Source organism: Semicossyphus pulcher, unplaced genomic scaffold, assembly GCF_022749685.1.
Source record: "Semicossyphus pulcher isolate SPU_LCO1_2020_fin unplaced genomic scaffold, fSemPul1.0.p SCAF_20, whole genome shotgun sequence".
Taxonomy (NCBI): domain Eukaryota; kingdom Metazoa; phylum Chordata; class Actinopteri; order Labriformes; family Labridae; genus Semicossyphus; species Semicossyphus pulcher.
Window position 1 is genome coordinate 312,501 of NW_027211694.1, and position 10,000 is coordinate 322,500.

At 46.3% G+C, this 10,000-nt stretch overlaps 1 protein-coding gene across 1 annotated transcript in view; it reads right to left on the reverse strand.

The window, feature by feature from the left end:
• kcnd2 (potassium voltage-gated channel, Shal-related subfamily, member 2) overlaps positions 1-10,000 on the reverse strand; it is a 47,299-nt gene that overhangs the window by 3,523 nt on the left and 33,776 nt on the right. Inside the window, exons 2-3 of the mRNA XM_069671156.1 lie at positions 6,009-6,171; positions 4,810-4,908 (exon numbers count right to left, since the gene is read on the reverse strand). Of these exons, the coding sequence (XP_069527257.1) occupies positions 4,810-4,908; positions 6,009-6,171 (262 nt within the window). The remainder of the gene's footprint in view (positions 1-4,809; positions 4,909-6,008; positions 6,172-10,000) is intronic.

Here is a 10,000-nt window from a genome sequence, read left to right on the forward strand (position 1 = left end):
CTTGACATTTGTCAAACTGCCATTGACTCTGCTGCCCCGTTAAAGAGCAGGCAGTATAAAGTTAAATCAGAGCCTTGGTTGAATGATACAACCCGCACTGCCAGACAGGAGTGTCGTAGAGCTGAGCGCAGGTGGAGAAAGGATAAACTGGAAGTGTCTTTTCAAATGTTGAGGGATTGTTGGCGTTGCTATCAATCCTCTGTGAAAGAGGCTAAAAGAAAATATTTCTCTGATATTATTGTCTTAAACTGTCACAAACCTCGTGTGTTGTTTAAAGTGATCAACTCTGCTCTGAATGCACCACAGACTGTGGGAATTGAGCCCTCCCCTTCTGTGTGTGAAAACTTTCTGCAATTCTTCACTGCTAAAGTCACCTCTACCAGAGCACTTATTTCACCTCCTGCTTATGACCCCTCAGTGTTTGTCCCTTGTTCTGCTGTTTTTGACTCATTTGAGCCTGTGACTCTGCCTTTTGTGCAGGAGACTGTGGGGCATTTAAAGCCATCAGGCTCACCCAATGACCCGGTTCCTCCTCAACTTTTTAAAGAGGTTTTCCCCACTGTTGGGCTATATTTACACAGCATCATTAACAGCAGTCTGTCCTCAGGAGTGGTTCCTGTAAATTTTAAACATGCAGTTGTGCAGCCACTGATTAAAAAACCTGGACTGGATCCTGCTGTTATGGCTAATTTTAGGCCCATCTCTAAACTGTCCTTCTTTTCCAAAATCTTAGAGAACATTGTCTACTTTCAGCTCATGGACTTTTTAAATGAACAAAATGTTCTTGAAATTTTCCAATCTGGTTTTAAAACAATGCACAGCACAGAATCAGCTCTTTTAAGAGTTTTTAACGACATCTTTTTAACTACTGACTCTGGTCACTGTGTTGTCCTTGTACTCTTAGACTTGACTGCTGCATTTGATACAGTGGACCATGACATCCTGATTGCTCGTTTGGAGCAGTGGGTGGGCATCAGGGGCTCGGCGCTGGAATGGTTCAGGTCCTACCTGTCTCATCGGACATTCTGTGTTGGCCTTGGTGACTCTGTGTCCTCCACTGCTCCTCTCACATGTGGGGTCCCACAGGGTTCAGTGCTGGGCCCTCTTTTATTTTCCTTGTATCTTCTCCCACTTGGTTCTATTCTCAGGAAGCACGGCATTCTATTCCACTGTTATGCTGATGACAGCCAGATCTATGTCCCCCTTAAAAAGGCTGATTCATTCTCCCTTAAGCCACTGTTAAATTGTTTAGATGACGTCAAGGCCTGGATGGCTCTAAACTTTTTAAATTTTAATGAAAAAAAGACTGAAGTGATGGTCTTTGGTGGCACCTCTGTTACCCCCTCAGTCGATCTGTGTTCCTTGGCACAGTACGCCAAACCTGTTGTAAATGATCTGGGGGTAAAGGTGGACGCAGATCTTAAGCTAGACAGCCAGATTAAAGCTGTGGTGCAAACAGGCTTTTTCCAGTTAAGGCAGCTGGCAAAAATAAAACCGTTTCTCCAGAGACAGCACTTTGAAACAGTAATTCACGCCTTTGTGACGACTCGGCTAGACTACTGTAATGCACTTTACATGGGGATCAGTGGATCCTCCATCGCACGTCTTCAACTGGTACAGAACGCAGCTGCACGTCTTTTAACTGGCACAAGGAAGTTTGAGCACATTTCACCGATTTTAGCTTCACTCCACTGGCTACCCGTCCATTTTAGAATTCATTTTAAAATTCTTTTATTTGCTTTTAAATGTCTAAATGGTCTTGCCCCATTGTACCTCTCTGAGCTTCTCCACCCCCACACACCCATCCGATCTCTCAGGTCAGCTGACCAGCTGCTCCTGAGGGTTCCCAAAACTAGGCTGAAGCTCAGAGGGGACCGAGCGTTTTCGGTTGCAGCTCCAAAATTATGGAATGAATTGCCGCTGCACATTAGACAGGCCTCCTCACTGTCTAATTTTAAAACTCTTCTTAAAACGCACCTCTTCTCTCTGGCCTTTAACACCACATAGGTTGTTGATTTTATGTGCACAGATATTTTATCTGAGGTGAACAGTCTAGTAATTTATTATGTTTTTATGTTCTTTTATTTTTAGTATTCTGACTTTTTATTATGTTTTATTGTATTTATTTTACTGTGCAGCACTTTGGAAACCTTTGCGTTTATTTAAAATTGTGCTTTATAAATAAAATGGATTGGATTGGATTGTTCAGGATGTTAGTTCGGCCTCAACTATCAGAGCGTGATTTATAAAACGTTCCTGAAATGTGATGAAACATTCTCACTGCAACTTTCTGAAGATATTTTCAGAGAACGTTCTCCTGCAATTAAAAGGAACATTCTGGGAACCAAATAAAAATGTCCCGCTCAAAACATTACCAGAACATCGCACGTAACATTCTTAGAACGTTCTTAGAACAAAACATTTCTTGCTGGGGTACTGAGAAAGGAAGAGTCCAACATCTTAGGAAGGATGCTTCTTGACTGTCTTTCCCAAAAAACAAGACCTGGACTGACTGACTTTGGGGTCCAAGCCCTCATAGAAATAAATCAGATGTAGACCTTACTCCTGAGAACTCTGACTTCACTACTAGAGGCACTATCAGGGGGAACATACCTCAGTCCTGGAGAAGTCAAGAGCCTCACACCTGGCGACAGAGGTGACAAAACTCACTTCCGGAGGGCATGATCCTAAATCTTCTGAACAAGGCAATGACATCTTTCTTGTGACTTCAAGAGAAGAAAAACCCTCTCAACTGATGACCTAAAGATTGTCAGTATTTGATCGTACACCTTTGAACCCCAAAGGAAGTCCTAAACCTCACTTCTGGGGTCATTTAAGGGGATGACACACCTCACTCTGAGGAACCCTAAAGGAAGGTAACAAGTCAAACCTGAGACACGTACCAGAGACACTGACAGACCTCCCATCCAGGGACCATCCAGACCCTAAAGCACATCACAAACCTCCCAGGCCACCCCAAAGAAAGAACCGCATCTTCCTCCTTGGTGACCCGAAAATCAGACATGGATTATACTTCTTTGAACCCTAAATGACATCTGGATCCTTACTCTCTTCCTCCTGGCATCATAGAGTTAAAGCCAAGCACATATCCCTTGGGGTCTCTGGAACTGACGCACCTCACAAATCTGAGAGTTGAGAACGCTAAAGAAAGCTGGTCTGAAACCACACTCCTTTGAAACCTAAAGGTGGTCCTGAAGCTTCTGGGGACATTCAGGGGAGAGGCCTGGGACACTACAGACAGAGAATCACCTCCCACCTGCAGACCCCAAAGGGGAAACCCTAAGGAACCTTAAGGAGGTCATAAACCACCCTGGTAAGACAAAAGAAAGAACTGAATCTTCCTCCGTTAGGACTCGACTGTAAAGGAGCTGACATCAGTCCTGAAAACTGAAAAAGGTAGTAATAAACCTAACCTGGGACACGCCTCCCATAACGGGGCCCTAGAGGACGTGACATATCCCAAGGAACCCTCAGGAAGTGGTAAACTTCCAAAAGCATCAATGAATCTTCCGCCTTGGGACCCTCGTAGGGACATGAGGTGACACAGCTCAGTCCTGGGGACTCCACACACTTTCTACTGGCTTGCACAAACAGGGTGACCTGGAGTTAGCCCTAACTGCTGGCTACATGTGTGAAGGATTCATCTTGTGATTTATGTACACGGTTCCTCTCTTTACTTGTTTGTTTGAGTCTTTAATCTGTTCCCCCTGCGTCACATTGACTCCACCCCTTGGCATGCCGCCCGGCGGGCTGATTCACATGCTGCTCAGCCGTTTATCATTCCTCCACACGTGATGGAGCTCCTGACGCGCAGTGATGATGTCATGAGCAGTGAAGGCCAGTCAGTCTGCAGCCGAACCACATGGGAGGGCCAATCAAAAAGCACACTGATCCAAACAGAACACAGAAGAAGGCGACCCAGAGCAGAGAATGAGACACGTGGAGGTGGAGATAGTTCCTGTTAGTGAGGTACAATACACCTGAGGACCAGGTGATGTACAGGTGAGTTATTGTGATGGACGAATGCATGGTGGGGACAAAATGGTTCTGACCTCCATGAGCAATGTGAGAGAATAAAATAATAAACAGGAAGTGAAGTGATGCAGCCACAGAGACACAGTGACATTAGATGCTGAAGCTTCAGCCCTGCCTGATCGTCTGGGCTCACACAGTCACTGTTGATCTGTTAATGTTTCCCTGCATGGCCTCTTTCTGCTAAGGTACATATGGTACAACAAACAATACAGGCAAGACTTTTATTAAATACAGGGTTAACGTGAAACGGCCTGTTGATGGAGCATCATGTATGAAACAACAAGGTTCTTAAAGCTCCAGAAAAAGTACCAGAAAACTTTAAACTACTGAGACCTCTGGTGCTGATCAGTCCTGCAGCTCTGGCCTCTGATTAAGAGCATCGTCATGGAAATCTGTTGACATTTGTGAAGAAACTTGTTAATTAAACATATTTAGCTGGTAGGTTGAAGGATGTAACGTCAGGTACGTTAGTTTTACTGTGTTTTGTCCTGTGGAAAGTGTTTTTGCCGAACCAGACGGAAGAGAAACAAATGATGAGAACACAAAGTAAAAACAAACTGAATGAAAACAGAGAAAAAGGACACATGAGGAGTAAACACAGCCGGTCCTCTGGTTCACATGGAGCATCCAGCATCCAGCATGCAGCAGCCTGCAGCAGGTCCGGTCACGGCTCAGCAAGGAAAAGAAAACAGGAAATAAAGAGGAAAATAAAAACACCCGCACCACCCGACGGCGGCAGCAGCTCCGTGTTACCTCCTCATCGAGCTCAATCAGCAGCCGGCTCTGTTTATACTGCAAATAAGCGCTAGCCCCTCCGCTCTTCACCACGTGAATTCTAGCAAGCCTGGTTTTCTGTTTGTGAACACATACACATCCATTTAGCCCGCCTAATAATGTGTATGTGTGTGTGTATGTGTGTGTGTGTGTGTGTGTGTGTGTGTGTGTGTGACACTGAGAAGCAAAGATTGAATCCTAACATCAGTCTAAAGAGTTTGTGGATCTGATTTCATCGGGGTTTATCACCTGAGACCACCTGACTGAGACCTGGATTGTGGGATCTTTCTTACCTGCTTAATGTAAACATACAGGATGTCAGCGTGTTGTAAAGAACACCGTCCTCAATATAGGAGTTTTAAATAAACAAGATGCTAATCTGGAAAAACAGGATGAAAACTGTGGAACAAAATCATTTGTGCAGCAAGATATGATCTTGTTAGATGTGAACAAGATACTAACTCATGTGAACAATATAACTCATGTGAACAAGATAATAACTCATGTGAACAAGATAATAACTCATGTGAACAAGATACTAACTCATGTGAACAAGATAATAACTCTTGAACAAGATAAAGTGTGAAACAAGATACCAAAGATACTGAAGTGTGTGAAGATATTTTGTGACATATTATCTTGTAAACATGAGATACTTGATAATTTTGTGCTTTGATGCCAAAACAAAGTTCTTCCTGAAACTTTAAACTTTGTGTTGAATTAAAGATAAATGACGCTTGTAAGAAATCGTGTTCATGTGTGTTTGTGAACGAAGCTGTGCAGATTGAATGTTTCTGCTGTTCAGACTCATTCAGACTCGTTCAAACTCTGCTGCTGTTTGGAGCTGGAAACGGTTCCCTCTCTTCTCTGCTGTGGATTAGCAACAAGCTAACAAGCTAACGTCTCTAAATGAAGAAAATAGGTAGAAGACGTGTGTGTGTGTCTGCAGTAAGACCTCAGTGACTTCATATCTAACAGTGTTCGGTCCGTTCACACCTGCTCTCTCTGACGAGCAGCAGGTGTGATTCCTCCTTCAGTGAGTTTAGATTTAATCTGTTCTGTAAACACTCTTTATTTAGAGGGACTCCACCTGTGTGCGTGTTTCTCTCTGCTGATGTCACAAACTGACCCCTGACCTCTGTCGCTGACAGGAAGTCCTTGTTCAAACACATCCTCACCTTCTGAGCGCGTCTCTTCTCCGCTCGCTGGCTCTGGTGGTAGATCCGGCTGAAGTTGGACACGATGACGGGGACCGGCAGGGCGATGACGAGCACGCCGCTCAGGGAGCACACCGAGCCGAAGATCTTCCCCATGATCGTCTTTGGAACCATGTCGCCATATCTGACAGAGAGACAGGCAGGCAGAGAGAGAGAGAGAGAGAGAAAGAGACAGGCGGGCAGAGAGAGAGAGACAGAGAGAGAGAGAGAGAGAGAGACAAGCAGGCAGAGAGAGAGAGAGAGAGAGAGAGAGAGAGAGACAGGCAGGCAGAGAGAGAGACAGAGAGAGACAGGCAGGCAGAGAGAGAGAGAGAGAGAGAGACAGGCAGGCAGAGAGAGAGACAGGCAGAGAGAGAGAGAGAGAGAAAGAGACAGGCAGGCAGAGAGAGAGAGAGAGAGAGAGAGACAGGCAGGCAGATAGAGAGAGAGAGAGAGAGAGAGAGAGAGACAGGCAGGCAGAGAGAGAGAGAGAGAGAGAGACAGGCAGGCAGAGAGAGAGACAGAGAGAGAGAGAGAGAGAGAGAGAGAGAGACAGGCAGGCAGAGAGAGAGAGAGAGAGAGAGACAGGCAGGCAGAGAGAGAGACAGAGAGAGAGAGAGATGGAGAGAGAGGCACTTGATTATCATGAATATCTTCATGTCTCTGTTTCTTCTTCTTCTCTCTGCTGATGAAACACTTTTGATCCTCAAAGTTGAATTAGTGTGAAACAGGTCACAGGTCACCTGTTAACCTGCAGAGTGTCTGTTAGAGTCACGGGTCACCTGTTAACCTGCAGAGTGTCTGTTAGAGTCACAGGTCACCTGTTAACCTGCAGAGTGTCTGTTAGAGTCACAGGTCACCTGTTAACCTGCAGAGTGTCCGTTAGAGTCACAGGTCACCTGTTAACCTGCAGAGTGTCCGTTAGAGTCACGGGTCACCTGTTAACCTGCAGAGTGTCCGTTAGAGTCACAGGTCACCTGTTAACCTGCAGAGTGTCTGTTAGAGTCACAGGTCACCTGTTAACCTGCAGAGTGTCCGTTAGAGTCACGGGTCACCTGTTAACCTGCAGAGTGTCTGTTAGAGTCACAGGTCACCTGTTAACCTGCAGAGTGTCTGTTAGAGTCACAGGTCACCTGTTAACCTGCAGAGTGTCTGTTAGAGTCACGGGTCACCTGTTAACCTGCAGAGTGTCCGTTAGAGTCACAGGTCACCTGTTAACCTGCAGAGTCCCTGTTAGAGTCACAGGTCACCTGTTAACCTGCAGAGTGTCCGTTAGAGTCACAGGTCACCTGTTAACCTGCAGAGTCCCTGTTAGAGTCACAGGTCACCTGTTAACCTGCAGAGTCCCTGTTAGTGTCAGAGGTCACCTGTTAACCTGTCAGACTTCATGTTCAGACTACACTTTGACACCATCAGCAGAAACCTGCTGACTCGGTGTTTATTGAAGCTGCAGTTCAGCCTGAGACCACAGGGGGGAGGCAGAGATCTGCAGCTTCTTCTTCTGTCCTGTTATTAAAGCAGAGCTCTGACCTGAGATCAGATGAGTCTGTGTGAGCACAGGTCAGATCAATGTCTCTGATGTGTCTGTGTTTCTCTCATGTTACTCTCTGTCTTTGTAATAATCTGTTTGTTGTTTAATACATTTCCAAATGACGACCTCGGTCAGTTTTAGTTTCATGTTTTCAGATTATTTTATTGTTGGAAGTTAAACTTTGTTGTTTCCGGTTTGTAGTTTAATGTAAACATGATTTATCTGAGATATTGTTTAATATAAATATGATATAAGATGATGAAAGTCTTCATGGAACAGTCTGAATGTAAAGCTCCATCAATCACTGATTAAACATGTTGTAATATAAAGACTTCAGACACCTTAAACCTGCTGCCGGTGTTTATTTGATTGTTTTTGGATCATGAAGAGTTTAAAGATGATTATTGATCTGATCATCGAGCATCCTCTCACGCTCATCATCATGTCGCAGCTGCTGATCACACTGTATTAACCTGAGAGACAGGCTGATGTTCCTCACCGCGAGTGATGACCAACGTGTTTCTGTCTGAAATCAGAAGGTTTGCTTTAAATGTTCAGACACCTCACCCTCAACAAAGTGTCACATGTGAAAACCACATGTGCCAACATGTGAACCAAAAACACATGTGGTTTTTGGTTCACATGTGTTTTCATGTTGTTATTTCCAACATGTGTCCAAAAACCAGGAGGAGGAGGAGGAGGAGGAGGAGGAGGAGGACAAGAAGGCCGTTCCTCCCAATCACCCCTCAGGTTACCTTGCCCACATGAGCGTTAAAGTCCTCTAGTAGATCTATGGAGTCCCCAGGCGGACCCCTTCCAGGACCGTGCCCAGAGACTCCAAGAGGGCCCCGCCCGGTGCCTCTCACCCTGAGCAACTCCAGAAAAGGAGAGTCCAGCCCCTCTCCAGGATATTGGTTCCAGACCCGGAGCTGTGTGAACCTGACGGTCTGACGGTGAACCTGACGGTCTGACGGTGAACCTGACGGTCTGACGGAGAACCTGGCGGTCTGACGGTGAACCTGACGGTCTGACGGTGAACCTGACGGTCTGACGGCGAACCTGCCGGTCTGACAGAGATTGTGACGGTCTGACGGTGAACCTAGCGGTCTGACGATAACCTGACGGTCTGACGGTGAACCTAGCGGTCTGACGATAACCTGCCGGTCTGACGGTGAACCTGGCGGTCTGACGGTGAACTTGGCGGTCTGACGGTGAACCTGGCGGTCTGACGGAGAACCTGACGGTCTGACGGTGAACCTGGCGGTCTGACGATAACCTGACAGTGAACGTGACGGTCTGACGGTAACCTGACGGTCTGACGGTGAACCTGACGGTCTGACGGTGAACCTTACAGTCTGATGGTGAACCTTACAGTCTGCCAGTCTGACGGTGAACCTGCCAGTTGTCTTGTTGTTTCAGGCTCTGACCTGTTCAGGTGTGTCTTCGCTGACAGACAGGAAGTGGTGTAACAGCAGCCTCAGTCTCAGACTGTTCCACTCGTCCTCCTCATCCTCCCTGTCCTCCATCTTGACTTGATTAATCCTTCACTCCTGCAGGAGGATCACACGAGCTGCTCTCCTCTCAGCGTATCTCTCCTCAGGTCTTAATTACAAACGCTCACTTCAATTAACCTCCGGACGCCGTGCTGCCCGCCGTGCTGCCTGCCGTGCTGACCTCCGTCTGACAGAGAGGAAGAAGAAACAGCAGCAGGAAGTAAAGAGATCGGTTTCAGATATGAGACTGATGCTTATTAACTTGTAGAAGAAGCTGTGATAGATGTAAAGAAGATTTCCTGTTTGAGTCCAGCTCTTTTTACAAACGCTGCTTCATGTGCTCCGTCGTCTCTAACTTCAGAGACGAGACGAGGTGACGATGTGAAAACAGAAACTATAAATCACCATGACAGCAGGGAAACCTCCAGCAGAGTCATCAGTCTCTGTCTGAGCTCTGACTTCTGATTGGTCCGTCTCTGCAGGACCACCAGCTGATCGATGACATCACAGCTGGAGCTGTATTGATGGCTGATAACTGGACTGAGCTCTGAACACCTCGTCTGTCAGCGTGTCCATCGAGCGTCACGCCGACACTGAGACTGACACAAAATGGCCGCCGCTGCATTGACAAGCGTTTGTTTAGAGAAACGATCAGCTAACGAGGTGCTCCTCTTCATCACTCGTCTTCATGAAGTGTATCAGGTAGATTAACATGAGTGTGACGGCTGACAGCGCCCCCTGCAGGCTGCAGCCTCATCACCGTAAACTACATGTAGTCAGCTGACGACTGCGTCCTGTTTGTCTTCGATGTTTGTCTGTTTGTATCTTCTTCACTGAATCTCATGAGCTTCACACCTGGAGCACACAGGTGCTCACAGTACACATCTGTCAGCTGTTAACGTCAGCTCAGCCTCTTCTTCTCTGTTTGTAGTTCTTTGTGATGTCTCACT